Here is a 25,766-nt window from a genome sequence, read left to right on the forward strand (position 1 = left end):
GATGTTACACAGGCTTTGAGCTCACAACAGGGAACCCCGTTGAAAGGAAATAATAGGAAAAAAATGACACTTTGCATAAAAAGAGATCAGTTCGCAAAAGATTTATGTCCTAAGCACCACCAGACATTTCTGCACATTGTGAACACTTCCTACCCATAGAACCCTGGAAGCTACCCTGCTTCAAGGCTCCAGGCAGGACCAGCCAACAGCAATCTCTACTCCCGTCTTACAGCTGGGAATGCAAGGATAGAATACCCTACACAGAGAAGTGTGAAACACGTGCTGTAATGGGGAACTGCTCCAAGTGTATTCCTTGTCTATGCATCCAAATGCTGAGCCTTATCTGAACTGTATTGCTCTAATGATGCAATATGGTCTCCACCTACACAGGCGAGCGGCTATAAGCAGGTAAGCACTCTGTTGGCGATCTCTTACCTCCTCACACAAACACTTACTGTTTCAAAGACTATGCACTGTAGCTGCTATCTATTGTTTGCTGTCCTCTCTGTCTCCCCTTGTTCTCCACAAGCAGCTCTTTCCACAAGCACAGAACCAATCTCACAGCTCTCACAACGCCGGCCAGTCCCACCCCATGACCTGCAGCAGTAACAAGGATGCTCTCAGCTGTTCCTCTGTGGGCTTGTTTGCTCCAGGCAGGCTGCCACACCCTTGCAAGGTTAATTGCAGACAGTTGTACCACGGATGATGCTCCCAGTAGAGCAAGTACCTGACAGATCAACAAGCCTGCTACCCTTCTGTCTGTCAAACCACTGACCAAGACACAGAAGCCTTGTTGAGATGAGTGTTTGGCAACCCTATAGATACTTCTTTCCCTTTCAGAAACTCATACATTCTGAGTAAGAGTCTACCTGCTGCTGCATGCTGGGACAGAGAGGGAGGAAGCAGGGCAGCAGCAGGATGGGCATGGTACAAATGGAGCCAATGCAGTTTTCCTGCCAGAACATTTGCACCATGCTGACCTCATTGCCACCACATGCCTATCCATCCCAGTATAAAGCAGACCTCCCAGAAGGAGGTCAGGTAAGTGGCACAGCCCCATCACACCATTTGCTACTGATATCAGGAGGGCGTCTTGATCACATGGATTGCCAGTCGGAAGGGTGTGTTAAAAGGGCTGGTTGCAGCACTCCTGATGATTGGCTCATGTGCGCCTCCTGTTTTCCTAATGAGGCAGGTACGGGGACTTCCATTGTATCAAACAGAAACTGTTCCATCATACCAGGAATCTTCCTGCAGTCCTCGTGCTCCTGGTGGGTCTTGAGGCTGGGGTTGGGGTGAGTGAGCCACTGTAGGCTGCTTTTGCCACCAGTGTGTGTCTAGGGCTGCCCCCTTTGCCTCTCTCAACCCTGCCCTTCGGTTATTTGGCCATGGAGCCATTCCCTCCCTTGATGGTCTTGAACCCATGTCTCAGGAGAACTCTCTCTCTCTCTGTGTGTGTTTGTGTAGACACTCTGCCCAGGGAGCTATATAGATGCCGTATTGTATCTTTTCTATATTTCCCCCATGTGCTGTGTTCCTAAAATACTGCTTGTAGGTGGCATGAGTGAATTTGAACTCCTGCCTATAGGGATGCCTTGGGACTTGAAGTACTGGGCTTGTTGCTAGCTGTGCCAATGGAGCTAGTGGAGTGGGAGCACTTATGTGGCACCTTGCACGATGTATGTACGATGATGCAAGATGGATGCTGGTAGCACATCCCCTTCATTCAAAGGGGGCCTTTATGTGTGGGTGGCATGTCAGTATCATTGCTGGCACAGTCAATAGACAGTGAATTCTGTATTTGCCGTGTTGTCTATAAAGTTCTGTGGCACTTTCACCAGTGTAGCAGCAGCAGAGCTCTGGATTGTTCAACCCACCCCACCACTCGCCATGCTACAGAAATTACATTTTCCACCGTTATGTATTAAACTACAATACAGATTTGCAAGGCGAATGTACAAATTCCCACATATAATTAACCAACAAATGTATGGGTGGGTGTGAACTCGTTTGAAAGTAATTATTTCACACCCCAATCATAAGCATGTTTACTTGGAAGTAAGGGAGGGCAAACCTGTCAAATTTTGTTTCCTGCAGTTCCTCATCACCCACGCTCATCCCCTATTTTATAGTTCTCTACATTTCCAGATAAGTTTGCAATTTTTTAAAAAGAGTCTTCATGCAACTTAAAACAGCAAAATTATCTCAATATACACATTTCTGCAAAGCAACTTCTCCTAATGCGATGCATTTTGTGTGTGCTATTTTCACTAATATACGCATTTGTATGCACACTTTATCCTAGTCTATGCATTTCGGTGCACATCACTCGTCTGGAGAACTAGATTGCAAAATTTGGGGAAGTGTGGATTTTGAACTATAGTTATGTTTCCATTTGTATATTGTTTCAGAATGTGTGAATTAGGTAAGTTCACCTGCAATTTCTCCCCCATCCCTACTTCAAAGTAAACCAGATTGGTAATAATAGGATTATAACTTACAAAATACATGTGTTTACTATTGCAGAGCAAGTACCAGTAAACACACAAAAGGTTGAAGCAGAGCTTTACAGTGATAAAGTTTCATGCATAAATAATAATTCTCATTTGATAAAAGATGCAATAAAACGATAAAATGGCAAGCAACTCCTTCCCAGAACACACACCATACGTGAAATATTCCAGTTGCTATCAGCGAAATGTACTGCACACAAAATTTGGACAGTCAAGCATTTCAACCTAATACCATCAAAGCAGGTTTTAGGAACATCCCTAGATACAATATGAAAAAGCTCAGTATGTGCACCATTAACATCAGTACAAAAATTACGACTGATTCCAATTGCATTCGGTTTCCCCCCTTCATCTATAACTTTCTGGAATCAACTAGAAGGCAAATACTAAATCAACACCTGATCCTATAAGGCACATACCAATTTTCCCAGAATCTACAAACATGGAAAACTGATTCATAATTATTATTTAGCAACCTAATACATCATAGGAAACCATAGCAATTTTTCCACACAAGTGACAAGTATTAATCATTAGCCAAATTTAATTAAACAATCTTTTATGCAACCCCACACTACACCTTTCTTAAAAAGAAGTTTAGGAAATCAGTAGGTTGTTGTTTTTAAAGACAGGCAAAACACATGTCATCACCTGTAAGGGCAACAATGTGGTTTATAACCAATAATAAATAGTGGATCTGATGTTCTTCATTTTCCCTAAAACAAGAGAGTTGTGATTAACAAATTGTACATTTTCTAGGAGAATATACTAGAAACTCTCCAAGTGCATTCTATAAATATGTTCTATAAACATTTTGTATATGAAACGGAAGGTACAAAAATGGAAATGGTTTAAGTGAATGTAATATTTTCATTATGTTAAGCTAATATGGATTGGATGTGTGCATCTTTCCCACATACTGAAACCATAACATATAACTAAAGGAACATTTCCTAATAGAGAATCAACCTGAATTGTTGCTTCTGCTTGCCTTCTTAAAGGAGTCGCCTTAATTTCCAAATGGCTCTTATTTCACACTATTGTTGTTCACGTAACAACCCTTATGATCTAATAATGTTTTAAGTAGATCACTAGCTTTAGTGATTTGCTCATTTTAAATTTAATGCATTTGTTATTAAATACAATCCCTCTCCTATAAATGATAAGTCAAACAAATATGTGTGGATGTCAAGCATGCTTGAGTTGCTAAGGCCATAAATTGGCATCACTGTGTGTAAAACTAAGCAAACAGGACAACAAATAGAGCCATTAATGTTGCTTCGCTGAGGCTGCTCTTGGGCACACACAGCGACTACCAGCTATAAGCATTGCACTACCTTCACTAAAAAAAACCCCAAGATGAATAGCTTGTGGAAATCAGTGTCATTGTTATTTTATTGTCACTAGTTGCTGTTGTCAGGTAATTCACTTGGCTATGCCACAGCTTTCCAAAAAGCAAAAGCCAATTCGCCCTTTCAGCATTAATTTAACAGAGTCTAAAACATTCTTCTTAAATTTTATCAGTAACGTATATGTGTTGGTTTAGTTTACGTTTCCATAAGTGAAACTTCTTATTAAGTATAAGTTACATCCTAGAAAGCAATGCATGGCTTTCTTAGCCAGTATTGAAACAACGTGTGATAGAAAGGATCTCGTTTCCCAGAAGTGCAAACCTTACATGCTACTACAAGTGGGAAAGTATAGTTTGTTGTTGTTGTTCTGAGGTCTTCCTAGTTTTAGTTATGGCAGTGATGATGCTAGCTTTGTTACAGCATCTGCAGTTTTAAAAACTTGGGAGTATTACCAGAATAGGAAACTATAGGATCTAAGGGAGAGAGAGAGAGTGTGCAGGTTTCCCATCACACTGATTTTATGGTCTGTTTGCACTTCGATCAAATCCATCTGAAGCAGGAATATATACGTGTGTGTGTGAAACAGCTCCCTACCACCACCAAGAGTGCACCGCACTTTGCATAAAGACAGAAAAACCAGAAATCTAAATCCACAATTGCATGATGCACCTGGTGTATCAATATAGGTAAGACTCCTCAAATATAGTTCCAATATAGTTAAGACTCTTCCAATTACTGTTACTTGAACTGCCTTCCCTTGGGAGGCTCACACACCTAGTGATAACCATGGTTAAAAGCAGCCCAAAGAGACAAAATGAAGGAGCGGTGGGGAGCCCACAGCGCTAGACTGTTCAAAGAAAGGGAAAGAAATTCAGCAAAATCAGCGTTAAGGTTCAGAAATGTAGTGTTAAAGACAACTGTCCATGGTTTTCCAACCTGTGACAGAACATTCCCAGTGTGTTAAGAAATGTAATGATTAAAAGTCAACCATGAGTGGAGTGAGCCAGCTACAGAGGCTGCAAAAATAGGGTGTAGTGGGAATTGGGGTTCCCCCACATTCAACACTCTGAGGATTCTCCACTTCAGCAACTGTAGATTCTTAAAGCGACAGTGCCCCAGAATGCCTGCCTTGCCTTCTCATGCTATCAGTTTTCTAATACTGAAACAATGGGCTGTATTATAAAATACAGAACACACTACATACTAGTTATTACTTCACTCAAAACACAATATTTTTATATGGATCTTTATACAATTTATTCACAGAAAATCTTTCTCTCTGTGTGTCTTCATTAAACCTTGCTTTCTTACCAAAAAAATGCCCTCAATGCATTTAGATTATTGACACTGGAAACAATTATTTTCTTTACTTGATTCAATTCACAAATTAGAATTATAAAACACATTTCTCTTTGCTAACATTGTGCTTCAGATTGGAACAATGGGTGATCATTGCAAATATGAATCATCTCTTAGAGCTGGGATTTTTTTGTATTTATAAATTATAAAAATCTACAAAATCTAAATGCAAAGAAACAGAGCACAACAAAAGGGAATAATAAAGGTTTAGCAGATTTACTGTTGCATCATGTTATCCTTCCAAGGTTGCCTTCAGACATTAGTATACACAACCCTTTGCTCCACGCAGTGGGTATGAAATATACTTAAATCTGTATAGAGCTCCCAGGTTTCTTATCCTCAGCTTCAGAGGGTGGGATGGTACACAAGTTAGAATCTAGTTAGCAGATATTGAAGCGCAATGTATTTTGTTGTAGTTACAGACCATTCACAAGCCACCTAGTTCAGTTGAAATAGTTGGAAGAACACTGATTTAGACACTTTGGTATGGATGAAGATAAAGTAGCATAAAATAATCCCACATATTCGGTATCACTCCCTGGCATTCATTAATATGAAACAATTATCTTTCCAATTCTATACCAATAATTGCCAGCCTAGACTAGAATTATCACTTCAGCCATGAACATTAACTAGAAGGGTGGGTAGGAATCCATTCATTTACTTCTCTTTGACACCCCTGACTGCGAGTGTGACAAGAATATTTAAACAGCTGTGGATAAGTCCTTGCCCATTCATTACCTTAACCAAATGCCACGATTTGGTTGCAGACCAAGCACTTTAAATGCCTGTAATCCCACTTCTGTACAATGGGCACAATTACTTATCTCACAGACTTGTGGTGACATTTTTAGCGTACCTTAGCTGCCTCTTAATACCCTGGAACCATCCAGTTTTGCTCATCAAACTAGGCGGTTAAATAAGGCAAGGGCTTTCTTTGCCAGTCCCAAAGCATGCTTATGTACTGAAAGCGAGGGCTCTCATTCACATTACTAAGAGAGGGGAAGAGAGTGTCTTCAGAACAATGAACCCAGAGACAGCCTCAGTTTCCCTCCTGTAAAATGGGCACAACCCTAAGAAGTGGCAGTTTCCCCCCCTTCTTTGCCCTTTACCAGCGTGTTGGGGCCCAAGTTTGGAAACCACAGGCCATTCCTTCCAAGGCGCACACAGGCGCAAAGGACACTCACTCACACACACACACACACACATATATGTACACACATACACAAAACACACACACACCTTGGCGCCGCAACCTCCTCTTCTTGAGGCCAAAGATGCGGACCTTGGAAAAGATATCCACCAGGTTCCCATTGCAAAGCCCGCGGTTCTTGCTGGGGCTGTTGCGCCTCCTGCTGGCCGAGGGCCGGTCCCAGTGCTGCAAGTCGCGCGCCTGGCGCTTCTGCCGGATCAAGCCGCTGGCGATGGCCGCAGCCATGGCCTCGGTCCGTCGCCGGGCGCTCCGCGTCCGCGAGAGCCCTGCCCAAACGCAGCGGAGACGGGCGCGGGGCTTGGCTCAGCCGAGGCGCCGACCCATCTCCGGAAGGCCAACTGGAAAGAAAAGGCGCGGGTAGGGGCGGCGGCGGCGGCGAGGAAAAGTCCTCCGGTCACCACATGGAGTCGCCTGGCTTCAGGCCGAGCGGGAACAGCAACAAGCAGCGCCCGCGGCGGATGCCGTGTCTTCGGCGCCCGGCTTATTCTGCCCGCTGGTCCATGGCTGCCACCGCCGCCGCCGCCGCTCCGGCCGCCGGCGCCGTGTCCTCCTCGTCGTCGGGGCTGCCTCCGAGTGCCTGAGAAAGCAGCATCTGGAGAGCGCCCGCTTCGGCTCCGGAGAGAGCGCGCGAGCCTTAATCGCGGCGCTTCAGTCCCACCCTAGCCGCCACCCCGCCACACACTCGCCCGCTCGCTCGCTCACACGCGCACACACACGCGCTCACCCTCCTCTTCTCCCTTCCCGAGACGACTGAGGGAGGGGATTTGTCCTTGGGGTGGGAGCGGGGGAAAGGGAGAGGGGGGAAAGGAGGAGGGGTAAGTCGCACCACACAAAAACCCAGCAGCGAGGAGAATGCTAATCAAAGGGAAGGAGGCGAGGGAAAGAGAGAGGTGGGCTCAAAAAAGCCTCGCCGCGATTGAAGGGAGGAAATTGCTTGTCGCCGAGAGAAGCCCACGCTGCCGCCCCTCGGCTTCCAGTCAGGCTTTTGTGACTGCCGGGAGCTTGTGTGTGTGAGTGAGTGTGCGTTGCGCGGGCGCGCGCGTAGGGCAGAGCGCGCGCGCGTGCGGTTCATCTGTGTGTGCGTGTGTGTGAGAGAGAGAGAGGCGGAGGAGGGATGGGGAGAGGTTACGGGGCTTGACTGAGGGAAATTATGCGCGGGAAAGTGTGAGACGGCGCGCGCACGGATGTGAGAAAGAGAGACGGAGAAGTTGTAATTTGGCGTCTCTCTCCCTCGCTCCAGAAAGTCTCAGCTCTCTGGGTGAAAGTGCAGCCAGTGCCAGGAAAGCGACAGACTGCTTCCCACGCTTCAGCGACTTCCCGCCACAACAGTCTTGCTTACCCTGCTGCCCCACCCCGAATAAGCGGACGCCCCGCGCGAGACCCTGAGTTCACCGGGTTTAGAATTACGAATTAACGGCCAGCACCTTAACGCATTAAGGAGTCGCGCGTGTGGTGGTGGTGCGAAGGCAGAGAGGCTCTTCCCTACGTAACCACGACAGACACAGGCGTCGCGCGCCGGTCTCTTTGTTGTCCCTGCCGAGGCGGCTCTCTCTGATGGACGTTTGTGGCTGCTTCGCCTACGGCGGGGCTGACGGGGTTACTCTGGCGGAAGGACGCGGCGGGGATGCGCGCCGCCTTAGGGCCGGCGGCGGGGGCGCGAGGGTCACAAGTCGGCGGCGCCCAAATCCAGCCTTTCCGCCTCAGCAGCGGCGGCGGCGGCGCCCTAGTCTCTGGGGACTCGGAACCGGACGCGCTGCTGCTTGAGGGGAAGACTAATTCCCAGGCAGGGGAGGGTGAGCTGGGAAGGGAAAGCGAGAGAGAGAGGCGCGCTTTCTGCTCCAGAGCATCAGCGTCTGCTGTGGCTTCTCGGACGCAGCCAGCTGACCACAAAGGCAGCCTTGGCTCGCGATCTTGTCTTGTTTCCAGGAGGAAAACAGGGAAGGGAGATCGCCCAGCGTCCCAGACATCGTGGCATTCAAAGGAAGGGCGAACCGGTTCCTCTTAAGATCATCTTTCAAAACAGGACGGACTCCGTAGCTTCTATTGCCAAGCAAACACATTTAGTGGTACAAGTGGGCATCGCTAGATTTATTGAGTTCTGTAGTGGCCACTGAAAACTCAACTTCACCCTGTAGTGTGTAAGGCTGGAATTTGGCTCTCGTTTTTTACGTTTTGTAGGGAAAAAAGAGCCCCGAGATTCTGTGATTAATTTATTTGTCTGCCAAGAGCTCAGACATGTAATGATAACTGCGCGCTCCAGTCAAACTCTACATGTCTGCTACAGATGGAGGCTCAGATGCAGGGGGGGGGGGGGACTCATTTGTTGCTGGGCACGTGCGGCGCATTTTCTTTCATTGGCACCTTAGCACAATGGGGCAAGCAGCCCCATCGTTTGGACGTCCACCCTGGATTGATTCCGAGCTTTACCAGTGTGGCACCAGAATGTGTGCCATGTGGTGCAGTGGTTAGAGTGCTGGATGATAACCTGGGAGACCAGGGTTAAAATCCCCACTCAGCTGCTAAGCTTGCTGGGTGACCTTGGGCTCTTAGCCAAACCTACTTCACAGGGTTGTTGTGAGGATAAAATGGGGATGAGAACTGTGTGTGCCACCATGAGCTCCATCAAGGGTGCCAACTTGAATAAAATATTTGGGGGGGCAGATAAGTCCCACACAATCCCCCACACAATCAATCACAACACACACACACACACACACACCGTTTGAATGGCAATGCCTATCAAATGGGGGGGCTTGTTGCACCCTCAAATATTTTAGGGGGGCAATGGGACCCCAGCCCCTAGGAGTTGACTCCTATGATAAAAATGCTAATAATAATAATAATATGGTATGTGAGGATTCCAGACATAAAAAGTCTTCTGCAGACACACCCATAATTGGTACCAGATTAATCAGGCACTGCCGAGATAGTTATACTGAACAACATAGATTTTCAATTATGTATTAACTATAACAACATTCACTTGTGAAACTTCAATAACTTTAGAACCTCACTCTCTATGTGAACTTTTAACTTAGACAAAACCCACTACAAGTCTATGTAAGGAAATACTCTTTAAGAGATACATACAGATCTACAGCTTTCTATCCCATCCAAAGCATCTGATAACTGGAAGATTGGAAGAGCAAGAGAACTATTTACAACTTTACTCATTCTTCCCCTTCAAAGGGATCTTTTCCAACTTTAGCTGAACTTGTGGGCTTTAGTTGAACTTTAGGTGAAAAAGTAGTGCTTACATTTTTTTTTAATGCTTAGGCACACCCTTTTAAGCAAAATCTCCCAAATATGAACACCAGAGCAGTCCATTGTTTAGCTGAACAATTGTTTAGCTAAAGACAACTGCCAGCATCCTCTTAAATTATTTTATTAACAAAGCATAGTATTTACATTGAGTAGAAGATGTTATGGTTTTAATTCTATCCTCCAGCTTCAATTTTTGTTCTTTTACATTAGACCTACATGCAAAAGCACATTTTCAGATATCTGGAGAATGTATTTTTGTGCTTCTGTGTTTTCGGTTTTTTGATGTTATGAATAAATGGAAATGTAAGCATTTATATTTTGTGCCAATACAAGGAATTCCTCCTGCTAGAATTTGCCCAATACAATTTTCTGGCATTAAGCACTATTCGTTTCATCTGCATTTTGCTTTGGAATATATTCTTCAACACACAACATAATGTATCATTTTTCAAAGCCCAGCGTTTTCTGCACAAATATGCTGTTTGCGAGGAACAGCTTTGACAAACTGCAGTGTTCTGTGGGAGCTTTCTCTTGATCTCCTTTAACTGCCTGCTCATTTCAATCAGGACCTTGGACAGTGCAAAACAAAGGGCTCTCATGGGTCCTGGTAATATATGCTAGTAAATAGGAGAGGGTTTTTAGTATAAAGCCTCAGCGCCTAGGACTTGCCGATTGAAAGGTCGGCAGTTTGAATCCCTGCGGCGGTGTGCGCTCCCGCTGCTCGGTCCCAGCGCCTGCCAACCTAGCAGTTCGAAAGCACCTCCGGGTGCAAGTAGATAAATAGGGACCGCTTACCAGCGGGAAGGTAAACGGCGTTTCCGTGTGCGGCTCTGGCTCGCCAGATGCAGCTTTGTCACGCTGGCCACGTGACCCGGAAGTGTCTCCGGACAGCGCTGGCCCCTGGTCTCTTAAGTGAGATGGGCGCACAACCCCAGAGTCTGTCAAGACTGGCCCGTACGGGCAGGGGTACCTTTACCTTTACCTTTACCTTTTAGTATAAACATCCCAATTAAGGGCATGGGAAATGAGATACAACTATATTTAGCCTTATACCTAAGATGCCCCACATAAAAAACACACGTCGGAAAAAGGCTTCCTGAGTAGTTTTCATAGAATCACAGAATTGTAGAGTTGGAAGCGACACCAGGGTCATCAAGTGCAGCCCCCTGCAATGCAGGAATCTCAGCACAAAGCCCCCCATACAGTTTGAAGCCCTGCTGAACCCTGCTTAGCTTTGCAATGTGCTAGCAGTTTTGATTGCTGCACCACATTTTGAACATGTCATGCTAAGTTCTTCGCTTTGAACAAAAATGTGAACAGCAACCATTTGATTCACAGAACAGTGGTAATAATGGTGAGACTGAGAATAGCTTGTCCTCTAAAAGCTGTATATACATTAACACTAATAACAGTAATACTAAGTATGTTCCATTCAACATTAAGCACATATTTAAGTCCCATTGCTTTTATTGGGATAATATTATGAGTGTTTATGGCTCCAGTCTTACACCCACTTTATTTAGCTGTAAGTCCTTTTAAATTCAGCAAGACGTACTTCTGAACAGGCATTAGAGGATTGCACTGTGATGCTGCTTGGTGCATAACTAATCCTTTAGCCTCTAAAATATTACATATATTTATAACACATGGTTATGATTTCTGAATGAGCACTTTGTTTCCCAACATTCAGGAAGATCAAATGTTTTAAAAACAGCTTTTAAATGTTAGAAAATAGAAGACAAAATGCACATACAATTGTCTACCAGTGCTGTACTCCCTCATTATGGATTTTTGCTACATAGGAAAGAAAATAAGTGCAAACCTCAAGCATTTTAAAAACAGCTTGAAAAAGAAGCTACTATGTTTCTTTGATGGATATATATTTGTTTTTTATTTGCACTAAACGCTGTAAATAAAAGACCATCCAAGGGGATACATATTCTATCCAGTGAAGTACTCTAATAGTCACTGTGATACATTGATAGGCATCTTCCTACATCATGTTCATTTCATTTATTCTAAACTGTAAATTTTATAGTCTCACCCAAACTGAATACATTTGCCAGTCTCAGTCTATGATGGTGGGTGCACAGAAAAGGGGGGGGGGGTTACAGTATAGAAAAGAATGCAAATAAATAGTGGAATAATGTGGAAGGTGTGATTTCCACCCCACCCCCCCGGAAAACAAAAGTAAATTCAATTCTTCCTACTTCTAATCTGAAAATGCAGGATAGTTGTTTACAGCAATAGGTGCTCCAAGGGAAACTCAAGAGAGCCATCTGCTGTCTTAAATCTGTGATAAAATATTTGCACTTCAAAGCAGAAAAAGGGATTTGATAGCAGAAAGATTTTCAGAACATGAACATACTGTTTGCTTATGTGGCCACCAACTAACAAGGTATGGTTTTAGATTGAAGACAAGTGTCACACTCTGTATTAAAACATTCACCAGTTTTTGATTAAAGACAAATATAACAAGTAACAGTAAGGGGGGGATCTTTTAGATTCTTTTAAACTCTCCTCCTACCAGTTAATTCCCAGGTGAAAATTTAAAGTGCATTGTTACATTGTAATCTTGTGGATGATTGGATGTATTAATAGTAGCATTATAGAGCCATTTCCACCATTGTGATTTGACAACAATACACTCTAGTGACTAAAAAAAAAATCACACAGGAAGAATCAAAATACATGGCTGCTACTAGGAAAGATTTGTGTATGAAGAGATCTGTAAGTGACTCGAAAGGACTTAGTTTTTCAAAAATGTCTGTGTACATTAATCCTTTTTCTATCCTTCCAGTAGCTAGGCTGTCTCAAGGCAATTACCGTACATCCTTAGATGACATGTTAACAGTGTTAATCCAGAGTCTGTGGTAAGCATATTTTGCCAACTCATTATCTTCTTAAAGTCAATGAATAAAGGCAAAGGTATTAGCAAAAAGAAGGAAAAAAACAAAGAAAAGGAAGGAAGGAAGAACAGTACTTTTGATTGCTGCAAAACAAGACTTTCCCCCATAATAACATGTTCTAATGAAGAATAGTAATGCTTTGGTAAATGGGATAAATAATGTCCAGACTTGTTATCAAACAATCTGTAATATGTTTTGCTGAAGGCTTTAAACCAACTTCCCGATAGATCTGTTATTTCCTTGTGCAGTAACTGTAATATACAAATGATTGAATAATTTCATATCATGATTTTTGAGGGACAGTGTAATTCTGAGCTCAGTGGAGCTTACTGCTAAATGAGTACAGAATTCCAGCCTCTCTCACTGCCTAGCCTATCTCCCTTCTTTCAGCAGCTCTGGCCTAGTTGTCACTGAGATAATGAAGCTTGTGTCTGGCCTGCACCACTTCAGTCTGCAGGGGCAAGCTCAAACGTCCATAGAAAACAATTAACTAAAAGCCAGTATGTTTGCAAGAACATTTATCCTAAAAAGTGGGATATACATATTTCAATAAACAAATAGTTTTCTTTGGATGTGAGAAACAGTGTCGGGAAGTAATGCAGGGTGTTCACACATGTTCAGTGAATGTGTGATGGAGTAGTTGAATCAGACTTGCCAGACACACATCTCAGTGGCTGCAGGTTATTTTATTTATGACACTTATAAACCCAACTTTTCCTCCAAGGAGCTCAAGGCACTGTGCATGGTTCTTCCCCTCCTCATTTAATCCCCACAATAAAGCTGTGATGTAGGTTAGGCTGAGAGGCAGTGGCTGACCCAAGCCTAAGTGAGCTTCATAGCCCAGTGGGGATTTGAACCCTAGACTCCCAGGTCCTAGTCTGACACTCTAACCACTACAATGCACTGACATCAGTAAGAAAGGCAACTGCATTAACATTGGGCTCTTTCCCACTGACACTGAAATACGCAGCTGGTAAGCAGCGTCAGGGTCAGCAGGTATAACCTCTTTCAGTGAATGCATGCGTAAGTTGTATGAAGATCCTTATGATGTATTTGCAACCAGTTTATTTACAAATGTACAAACAGGATTGGAAGCAACCAAACTCCTAAACCCAGGCAGCGCAACCACTTATCCTGAATCAGGTTCCCAGGAGAAGGAAGTATGCCTGTCTCAGTTTTAGCCACCTGTGTCCAAATTCAAGTTTGCTACAATTCATTTCACCCAGGGATGCAGGTGGCGCTGTGGGTTAAACCACAGAGCCTAGGACTTGCCAATCAGAAGGTCGGTGGTTCGAATCCCTGCGACAGGGTGAGCTCCCGTTGCTCGGTCCCTGCTCCTGCCAACCTAGCAGTTTGAAAGCATGCCAAAGTGCATGTAGATAAATAGGTACCACTCCGGTGGGAAGGTAAATGGCTTTCTGTGCACTTAGTCATGCTGGCCACGTGACCTGGAAGCTGTACGCCAGCACCCTCGGCCAATAAAGCAAGATGAGCGCCGCAACCCCAGAGTCGGCCACGACTGGACCTAATGGTCAGGGGTCCCTTTACCTTTACCTTTTTACAATTCATTTCACTGGTAAAAGTGTGTGTGTGTGTGTGTGTGTTGCTAGTTTATCAGTGCATGAGTATTGAGCAAGGAGTCTAATGTCTGATGATAATTGTTGATAGAGAACTAGGCGATAGCAGTCATCCTAGTTCAATTAACCTAGAATGCAGTGTGACCTCGCCTAAGTGGGCTAAATTGTAGTTCTGTATTGAACAAGATTCTAAATTAATTCTACCCATAGAATTTTAAGAGCATGGGGGTGAGAGGTTCTTTAGCGGTTGTTGGACTCCATAATCCCCTGACCATGGGTCATGCTGGCTGGGGCGATGGGAGCTTGGAATCCAACAATATCTAGAGGGCCACATATTTTCCATCCCAAATTAATGCAAAGACACTGTGGCAGATGTGTTTAGGGGGAAAAAATTCATAGGAATGAACCAGCCAGCAAACATGAAACAGCACATCCATAATTCCTGTCCCTTTGAGAAATCTGTCGCTAAAATGATAGTGAAACCTGACTTGTGCCTGTGGGTTTCAAAACATTTGAAATAACTTCAGCTGATGGTATTCATAGCCATGAACCTGAGGGAAGCCTCGTGCTAAACTTTTTGATAAACTATCAAATGTTGTCATCTTAGATTGAACAGTGTAATTATGTATTTTGTTTTTGTACCATGACAAAGGACAAAATATGCTGGAGATAAAAAATAAATTATTTTCTTTATTCAAGTGTTACCAGATCAAATGAACAAAGGAAGCTACAGCAGTAAAACATGATGCAACAATTTCAAAATCCTTATTTATGGACACTAGAATTAAATGGTTTTTGAACATGGAGAAATACTATGTATCATAAATCACAGTAGATGAGAATAAAAATAGATTGATGTATACTACATTGCAAACCCCTGCATTATTTGTTGGTTAGTGGTACTAAAATAATCAAAGCCAGACAGACAATGGGTAGAAATTATACTTTCTAAAATGAACTCCATCTGTTCAAATAGAATTCTTGTAAATAATGTTACAGGAGCCAAACCTGGGTTGCTACAGTCCTCGCTCAAGACTCTAACCATTACAGCACATTTGCTCTCTGCACTCTATAGCCACTCTGACACCTCAAACCACCAAAACACAATGAGGAAAAACCACACATGAATGAGAGTTTAACCAAAACTGTTGGAAGGTATGTTGCAACCTATCGTTGCATGTCTTGAGTTGTAAGGTGCCTAGACTGGAACTTAATGTGGTTGTGAAATCCACATGTTTGGCTTAATGTTAATGTATAATGCTAGTACTTTCTGGACATCCATGTCACATCATAGCAATCCACAGGCCACAAACATAGCTGACTGGGCCATCAAAGGGCTGTATGATGCATTCCAGCTGGTGCCTCAACAGACAGGAGCATAGAAGATTACCTTAAAACCAAGTCACCTAGCCATTGGACCACTAAGTCTCATCAGGGTTTTGAAACACAAGCCTTTTCAGCCCTACCTAGAGATGTCCAGGATTAAACCTGGGACATTCTGCATGAAAAGTGTGCTCCACACTGAGCTACAGTTCCTATCATATCACTGTCTCATGGTCATGTCTGTCGCAAGAAGGCAAAGAAGAAAAAACAAAAGGAAATTTCTCAAGGGATGGTAGATTCTGGCACAGGATAGCAATTGTTTGAGGGGATCACCTATCGGCTGGAAAGATCCATCCAGATGCTTCACTAGTAGGTTTTGATACTTCAGGAACCCTGAACAATAACAAAGCTCTTCACCTGATGAACATAGGCATAAGATTAGGAAAATATAATGGTCCAAACCAAAGTAAACACAGGCAACTGGCCTTTAGCAGCCAATACTGTAGCATTAACTTTGCAGCAATCCTTCACTGAAATTAACACAGAAAACAAAACATTTGAGGAAGAAGTAACACCTCATGAGAAGAGAAGACTCCCTGGAAAAGACCCTGATGTTGGGAAAGATTGAGGGCACAAGGAGAGGGGACGACAGAGGACAAGATGGTTGGATAGTGTTCTCGAAGCTACCAGCATGAGTCTGACCAAACTGCGGGAGGCAGTGGAAGACAGGAGTGCCTGGCATGCTCTGGTCCATGGGGTCACGAAGAGTCGGACACGACTAAACGACTAAACAACAACAACACCTGCATAATGAGCTAAACAGTATTTTTAGTCTGTGTTCAAAGAAATTATATATTGATGAAGTATATTTTAATATATATATAGATAGAGAGAGAGCTTTATCAGTAGTGTCTGGTTAAAGAAATGGTTATGGGGCTGCCCATAGAGGTCTCTTTTCTACAACTTCATGCTGCACTTCCAGCTACATTTCTGGGCATTCAGAGCAGGTATGGATTATTGTTGACTTTCATTTAAATTGTCCCCATCAATGCCTGCTGCACTAAATGAATATGGGCTTTTCCCACTGAATTGTTATTCACTGTGAAAGTTATTCCTTGCTGCAGAATTTATTTATTTTTAAAAGGACTCTGCAGAAGTAGAACTATCCATGCTTGCATTCAAAGTGTTGTGCTTTAATACATTGCTGTACATCACACTACAGCACTCAAATCACTCAAGCTGTACCATTAATCCAGGTCACACACAGAACTGGAATTGTGTCTTTTCAACAGTAAAGAAGCATATGCATGTTAATTAACTGTCCGGAAAAGTGTTAGCTAGTCACTTTCATCCCCCCTCCCCACTGCAAAGAGAAACATTCTATTTCCTACCTAGAGCAGGAGAGAAATAACCATCTATAATATGCAGACAAAATACTCTTCTAAGGAAACAGAAAGGCAGTATTTGAAATTGACTTTAAATTAGTTTTCCTGAGTGCATGCCACCTCCCTCCACCCCCACGAAAGTAAATATGCACCAAGAAGCTGAAATGGTTTCCGATTTCCATTCCTGAGCTAAAATTTGGCTGTCACTCAAGGATGTAAAGCTTATGCAGAGATGTGCAATGGGTAACAAGTAATGGTGAGACACCACTTGCTGTGGTCTGAAAATGATGCAACCAGTGCTAATAAACTTAAAGCCTACTTTCAGTTGGAAATATTTAATTATTGACTTAAATCTCTTCCATTGTAATCAATGGGTCTAAACTTAAATGTAGTTGAAGTTGCCTGGGTCCTGCCCACAATACATTTGCAGGCACTAACCATTATAGGAACGTAAGGGGCACTGTGGGTTAAACCTAGGACTTGCTGATCAGAAGGTCAGCGGTTCGAATCCCCGTGACGGGGTGAGCTCCCATGGCTCGGTCCCTGCTCCTGCCAATGTAGCAGTTCAAAAGAACATCAAAGTGCAAGTAGATAAAAAGGTACCGCTCTGGCAGGAAGGTAAACGGCGTTTCTGTGCACTGCTCTGGTTCGCCAGAAGCGGCTTAGTCATGCTGGCCACTTGACCTGGAAGCTGTATGCCAGCTCCCTCGGCCAATAAAGCGAGATGAGCGCAGCAACCCCAGAGTCGGCCACAACTGGACCTAATGGTCAGGGGTCCCTTTACCTTTCAGGGTAAATATGCAAGGTCCCTGCCATTTGTAAACAAGAACCCTCTGATAAGAGTGCTATATTATTACACACCCAGGGGAGAGTCATTATAATGGTTCATAATGCCTTTTCTCCGCTGAATTCCCATCATTCATCCCTGAAAATATTAAGTCACAGAGAGTTGAAATTTACACTAATATTTTAGATGCTAGAATGATGGAAGACACTGAATGAAAAATGGGGGCAGTCTGCCAAAGCTCACATCTCTGTGCTGCTGCTATGATGCCACTCAGCTGATGGCTTTGCAAGAAAAGCCAGAGGGAGAGCTTTTCTATGGGAAAACGTTTAGAAAGATGGAAAAATCCCAAGGCCTTGTTTTGGTTATCAGAGGGGGAGTAATCTTCAGGATATTCTGATTTACACCAGACAATGACTTAACTGGAGAAGGTGATTGTGATCTCTAGACCAGTGTTTCCCAACCTTGTGCCTCCAGATGTTTTTGGCCTACAACTCCCATCATCCCTAGCTAGCAAGACCAGTGGTCAGGGATGATGGGAGTTGTAGGCCAAAAACATCTGGAGGCACAAGGTTGGGAAACACTGCTCTAGACTACATAGGGTTGATTTGAGAGGGGTGGGGGCTTCTTAGTTGGTGGAAATGTCTGGACTAACTAGAAAACCTAAGCCTGAACTCCAACTCCTCTTCCCAATGAAGCAGGATGTTGGAAGATTCAGGACAGAACATAGCACAACTACGATATTTGCTCCCACAAGATGTGGTGATGACCACTAATTTGGACGGGGATTAGACAAATTCATAGAGAATAAGAGCTCAAAGTCATTCAGCAAAATTAGACTCAGGGGAGACGAGGATGGATTTGAAACAACACATAATGAGCTTACTATGGAATTCACTACCAGTGTTTGAACAGCATTAGACTTTCGTATGATTGATGTATGTCAGTGCTTATTAGCTACAGCTGCAATCCTATACACAATTGGACCATGTCTGAGTAGGCATGCAAAGGACTACGTTGTATGACACATAAATGAAAACTATGTGTTTCGGTGGTGGCGCGGCAACAGGAATTGCCATCATGCCCAACCGATGAGTCTCCCAGAGGCTGCTAGCTGAAGCAAGACAGAATGTTGGATCACACTGACCTTTGGTTTGATCCAACTAGACATTTCTTATTTTTGTATTGATAGATGTGATGTTCAAATGGCACCAACAATTAAAATCTCATCAAAAAGCTGAATGTCAAATTTTACTTGCCTTGCGCTTCTGACAAATAATATCTAGTAACTGTGCAGGGCCTTTCACACTTCACTGAAAGGAACATCAATAATCTTGGCCGATACTAAATTATTTTGTGCTCTACAAAAACCTCTGGGGATCTTAAACCAGATTGTGCAAAGCTGAAGTTATTGCATTGCTGCAGGTCACTAATTCAGTCTTCCACTTGTATTATTATTAGCAGAAGAAGTAATTGTAAAGTTCCTAGAAAAATTAGGTGGGTCTCCCCCCCAAAAAAAATACAACAACAACCCTCCAGACCTAATTTAGAATGCACCTGTTTAATTGTTATTTGTAACAATAGACTGACTTATTCTATAAAGTGCAGTTGCCCGATTTGCCAGCAGTGGACACTGTTACACTAGTTATCTGCTCAAAAATGAGATGAGAGTCTGCAAATATGCACATAATCTCTTGCATTTGCTGATCGCAGTGTTTAAGAAATCTGTGCTGAAAGGATGCATCTATCCTAAAACTATGCCAGGATATTGCTTTTCATATATGCATCAGGGATAGAGACTTTGCTTTAAAATACTGAGTAAATTTAAACACTAAAAACAAACAACTTCTTTATCAGGACCAACCAAGATGCACAAATGCAGTGCTAAGAGCTTTTGAGATTCACAGATGTTTTCATTAAATTTGGCATTACACACAAATATGAAAAATGTATTTGTGGTGCACGACATAATGTTGGGCTCAGCCTGCAAATTTCTTTCATTCTTTAAAAGACAGGGGCTCTCTGAATTCCTGTCAGGTTTTACCTAGTGCAAAGTATCTCAGATAACAAGAAACTGAAACAGCAAAGACTGTTTCTTTTGATACAATGATTCCCTTTGTAAACAGATAATAGTAATGGAGAAAAGAATAGTTTATATTATACAGTTTTTAGTTTTTCTTGTGTCAGTAAAAGCCAAATTGGATAGAATTATCTACTGTCTGAGACTTCAATCCTGAAGCCACTCACCAGGTAGTAAGCCCCACTGAACTCAACACGACTTACTTCTGAGTAAACACATAGAGGATTACACCAGAGGTAGCCAATGTGCTGCCCTATGGATGTTTCTGGACTGCAGCTCCCATCATCCCTGAGCACTGGCCATATTGGCTGGAGGTGATAGGAGTTGGAGTCCCAAAATATTTGGAGGCTGCCATGCTGACTATCCCTGAATTGCACTATAAAGGACTAAAGGAAGGTTAGGCAAAGTCCCATTTGCAGAGGCAGAAGGCACCTATATCTTCAGCTTTTTCTTTCTTTCTCCAGTTACAGAATTCCTTATATATCTAGATTCTGAGCTCTATTTTGTTTTGTTTGTGTTTTGTTCTTATGGAAATATTCCTCCAGCACAGTCCGTTTGAGGCTTAGCACAAAAGGTGGAATATTGACTTGAAAGCCTCAGGATATTATGTGATGCAAATCAACCTACATTTCAATATTTATTGCAAGAAGCATGGAGTTCCTGGCACAACTTGAAAGCTTATCAATATTTGTTGCAGGGTAGTCACATTTTTTTTAAAGCGACTTGACAAACTTTGACCTGTAGTTTTACATCAAAATTCCACTCCAAACATGTCAAAACGGAAGCTGTACCACTGGCAAGATAATAAAGTGCAAAACCAAGCTAAGTAAATACATTTCATAGAAGCAACATCCAGAAAAGAAGCTGAAAACCATTTGCTAGGAAAGTATTTATCTGAGGCTATCAGAAGCTAGCAAAAATGTACAAAGAGATACAGGCGTGGAGAGTGCTGATTTAAAACAAACCTTAGCCTCAACACCCTCATCACACACTTGCTTTCACAGAATATAATTTCTGGATTCAGTTTAAACATTGGAAAAAAATAAACAATAATGTAAATGCCTTTTGTGATAAAGCACAGCGGAATTCCTGTTCTAGCATTAAAAACTCTTTACCCTGATTACTGTGGCCAAAGCATTCTGTCACTCCTGACACATCCCTTATCCTTTGGGTAGCCCCCATGTGAATGACAAAATTGATGCTAATCCTACCCCACCCTCTGGTTCTGGCTTTCTAAAAAACGGAACTGACAGAAGTCATTCATAGTACAGAAATAAACTTCATAGCTGAGCTGAACATAACCTTCAAATCTAAGATTTCTCACTGTTCTTCCACAGTCCAATTCACTTCTGGTACGGAAGACATAGCACCAGGGACATTGGGGGTTGAGCTCACATTTTGTTGTAAAAATTAGGTTTCTTAACCACATTCTGGAACGTGAACAGCTCAGTAGAGTGGTCATGTGTCCAACAGGGAAGAGTCTCCTATATGAGTCAACAATGCAATGCAGCCAGAGGGAGGGGAGCTAATGCTGTATCGTGTCCAAATCAAGGGAAGTAATAGTACTACTCTTTTCTGCCTTGGTCAGAACATACCTGAAGTACTGTGTCCAGTTGTGGGCACCACAGTTTAAGAAAGATATTGGCAAGATGGAATGTTTCCAAGGAAGTTGACCAAGATGATAAAAGGTCTGGAAACCAAGTCTTATGAGGAACACTTCAGGTGTTGGGTATCCTTTGCATGGAAAAGAGGTGATATGATATCTGAAGTATCTGAAGGGCTGTCACATGGAAGATGCAGCAAGTGTATTTTCTGCTGGTCCCAAGTGCAAGACCCAAACCAATGAATTAAAATTACAAGAAAAGAGATTCTGACTAAACATTAGGAAGAACTTTCTGACAGAAAGAGCTGCTCAACAGCGGAACAGATTGCCTTGAAAAGTGGTGCACTCTCCTTTTTGGGAGGTTTGCAAACAGAGGTTGGGTGGCTATCTGTAAAAAATTCTTTAGTTGTGACCCCTGCATTGCAAGTGGTTGAGCTAAAATTCTATGATTCCATGGTTCTATTTTGGAGGGCTGTCAGAGGACAGTCTTCTATTTTGAAGGTCTCCTCTATCTGAAGGGCAGTCTGATCCAAGTCCAGTTTAAATATAAGTAACTGTAAGAATGGAGAGCAACAGCCTTGAAGTTGCCCATCATCATCTAGAACACCTGATCTGAAGACTAAGCAAAAGCATGCAGCTCACTATTTCTGTCTTCTTTTTTGGGGTGATTATTTTCTCTCTCCTTTTATTTGGCAATGGTTAAGTGCCCACACTAGACAACAGAAGCACCAACAATGCATCTGTCCTTTCTCTCATGTTGTTTAGCTCACAGGTAATTGTTCAAAGATGATGCTGTAAGTAACTCTTTCTCCAATGCCCTTTCCAAAACTGTCATCCAGGCTAAGAGCTTATCTGCTTTCCTGAGCGGCCAGTCTTGACAACATGTTATGAAAGGATTAGCCTTCCTGTTTAATGTCAACTCTTTTTATAAAACCAGACCAAAGAACAGTAGGTTGACATTCATATTATTGTTATTTGGAGAGAAAAACAAAGCAAAACTGTACTGCAAAACAAAAGCAATGTGCTAAAAAAGAGAGAGCAAAATAATAATAATAAATTCCTTAATCAGTTGCTTAAAATCTTTTACATATGTATATAATAATGGAGAGAGGTTGGCTGAGCAATTTGCTGCACAAGTTACCCTTAACTCATCTATTTTTTATAACCTAATTATGCAAATCAAGCAATGCCCCAAACAGTCTGGAAGGCAGAAGTGAACAAATGCTCTTTATAACCATCCTTGAGAAATATTGTTGTGTACAAAAGACTCACTTCTCCAGTCTTTAGGGATTAGATACCAGATAAAGAATGTGTCCTCCACTACTGAAACCCCTTGGGGGAGGAGAAGCCAGGCAATTTGAAATCATAAAAATCAAAGCATTTTATCTTCTCGCTTTGCTGCTACTGCAGTTATTTCCTAATAACTAATTCCAAGTGTTTTTCAAATGCCAGAATAAGTCACACCATTCTAAAATAGCCCCCTCATCTCTGTATGGAGTTTCTGTGGCAAATGAAATTTGAAACATTTTTACATTCTTTTTCAAGTGGACGCTGCCAGGCCATTAAAAAATATCAGGCTGCATTCCTATATCGATTTAGGATTGAGTTGCATTGAGACCAATTCAACTTACTTCTGAGTATGCAGGTAGACATGTATACACTATTAGGTCACAATCTTAGCACCTCAGTGTTGATGACTGGAGAGCAGGGGTAAAAGGCAAGAGTAGTTTCTTCTTTGCAGACCTCTGGTAGTGAGCCAAAACTCCTGGGTGCTGGGTCCCAGGGAGCCCCTGAGGGGCCAGTTGTGCTAGGATAGAGCTGCCATAGCAAAATAATAAAACTCCCTGCCCCCCTTCCACCCTGTCCAGCAGGATCCACCAGGGCTGCGGATACAGCAGAGGAGCTGCTTCTCCATGTCTTCCTAGCCCTCCTTAAGGTTGCTATGCTACTCAGATATATATGTTGTAGTAGTTAAGAACGGACCTCCAGAATGAATTAAGTTCTTAACCCGAGGTAAAGCAGGAATGAAGTACCATTTTTAACCTGAGACACATTCCCTTCTGGGCAACACTCCGGTGGCAATATGCCCCTAGCAGGACAAAGTAGGCTAGTTTCTACATGCACACACGCACACATGCCTGAGGTTCCCCATTTCTGATATAGAGAGTCCTGATATGGCAGGTAGTATGAGAAGGTTTAAAAATGGCAGATTTAACAAGGTAGTGATGCATCTAACATAGACTGCAACTAACATCTTTTCAACTTAGTTAGTTGCAGTCTATGTTAGTTGCGTTCCTGTCTTGCCAATTCAGTTCAATAATACCCTAACGCAGTGAGCCAAGTCATTATATGTCAGCTGTGCCATAAGTTGCTTTTAAGCATTGTATCTAAGCCAGTCTCACCATGTAATCACCACCTTCTTCCTGGAGGGTTGACTGTTCACAGTGGAATGCATTGATTAATGGAAGTAATAAAAGTTAATTAAGAGGGCAAGCAAAACCAAAATGTAGGGCCTTAGTAGAAAAGATGACAGCTTTTGACAAGCTGTTTGTTGGGATCAGAAGAAGTAGCCATATTGCGCTGAGCTTGAATTCCACTGTGAAAGCAAAGGTCGAAGGAGAACCCTGCTTAACTCTAGAGAATTACTGTGATTTTGCTTATGGGGCTTCCATCTCTACTTCACTTTGATTTCCTTTACTTGTACATGCACTTTCCCACAAAGTCATTGCTTTTCATTTCTACAGAACCTTTGAACGTGCAGAGCAATTTACAATTCTAATTTTGTGAATCATCTGCTCTCAGAAGACCTTGTGAGGGAGGTTGAGTAGTTAGTCAGTAAATGTAATAGCCGAACAGAGACCTGCACCCATCAAGCCTATCAAAATCAACCTCAGCATACTATCCACTGCACCACATTGGCCTCAAGTTACCATGTTAGCTGATGTCTTTGCAAGAAACTGCTCCTATTTGAATAAACCCTAAAAACTCTGGACTGCCTACTTCCAAAGGGACAGACTCAAAATGATAACATAAACAACATTCTTCATAATTATTACTGAGTAAATATTTCACATACTGAAAATGACTGTCTGTGCATTAATATCATAAATTTGCAGGAAATTGCAGGAAATTGGCTTGGTTCTATGAATGTTTCCAACAGAAGTTGTGTTGAGCAGGGGTGTGGAACCCATAGTTCTCCAGAGCTGGTTGGACTACATCTCCCATCTTCCCTAACTACAGCTGATGCTGGCTGAGGGGCTGATGAGAGTGAGAGTCCATTTGGAAGGCCACAAGCTTCCTATCTCTATTTCGGAGAGTACAAAATAAATAATCAGTTAAGAGGCTATGTGGGAATGGCATCAAAGTTTGCCATGTTTAGGGACTTGCCAAGGTCCAGAACCTGTCAGATGACCCGCCTCTGACCGAAGACACTAGACCCATCTCCTATTTCTTAACAGAAGAAGTGCCTCTTAACATTAAAAAAAATGTAGGAATGCATGAATCACACTCTGTTGCCTGTGCAATGAGGATGGCAACAGCTTGAAGGAAACCCACAGACCTGATAAATCCCATTGACCTCAAGGCCCATGCAGAGATTCAGATCAGGGCCAGTGCAATGCATTTTGCTGCCTGAGGTGTAGGGTAGTACTTTCTCCTGCGTCCATGTACAGAAAATGACTGGAATACCAGCAGCTGAAACACCTCAACCCTGGCAACAGGACAGTGTCTTCCACCACACCTGAGGATGGCAGGTTAGCTCAGAAGGCACAGGGCAGGCTGTGTGGAGCACCCTTGTCTTGTAGCATTCCCCACACCCCTCAGCATCTGCCACATGAGGTGACTGTCTTGCTCTGTCTAATGTTAGGGCCGGCTCTGAATCAGACTGCAAGCTTTCACTTCCACTGGGTGGTTCTATCCCTGTTTAATGCTTTTTTTTTGCATACATTGCTATAGATAAAATGAGTGTTATTATGCACAACAGCTGTAATCTGCTGGTCCTAAATGCTATGCATATTCAAACATGACTGGTGTTGACATGCTTCTAAGTTTTCAGTGGATATAATTGAATTTCATGTGCTGAAGTGGCAGTCATTCCTCTTGTGTGAGCGATAAGGTCCTTGGAGTGTCCCTGCCTATATATTTTATCTATTTTCCTGTCACCTTGGTTCACAATTCTGACATGTGGGGAAAAAAGGAAGGAGTACAAAAGTCTAGGACCTGATCACTGGTAAACAACATACATGAGTTGGCAATTCATAGAGGGCAGATAAAACCCTTCATAAAAATTCATATTTTAAATATGCCTGTATTAATGAGCCATTGACAAAATGGTTTGCTGTACGCCTCAGCAGCCAATTATCTGCTGCATTAGATAATTGAGGTCTACAGGTTAATTCAAGTAGA

General features: G+C 42.8%; 1 protein-coding gene across 4 annotated transcripts in view; it reads right to left on the minus strand.

Annotated features, from left to right (window-relative positions):
• The window catches only part of FGF14 (fibroblast growth factor 14), a 295,842-nt gene that overhangs the window by 99,641 nt on the left and 170,435 nt on the right, over nt 1-25,766 (minus strand). Inside the window, exon 1 of one of the 4 annotated variants that reach the window (XM_083735374.1) lies at nt 6,467-7,475. The exons of the other annotated variants lie outside the window; for them this stretch is intronic. Within the exon in view, the coding sequence (XP_083591500.1) occupies nt 6,467-6,662 (196 nt within the window). The 5' untranslated portion in view covers nt 6,663-7,475. Of the gene's footprint in view, nt 1-6,466; nt 7,476-25,766 lie in introns of those variants that run through there. 4 annotated transcript variants of the gene reach the window in all.

Source organism: Podarcis gaigeae (genome assembly GCF_964106915.1).
Source record: "Podarcis gaigeae genome assembly, chromosome: 4".
In the NCBI taxonomy this organism is placed as follows: Eukaryota; Metazoa; Chordata; class Lepidosauria; order Squamata; family Lacertidae; genus Podarcis; species Podarcis gaigeae.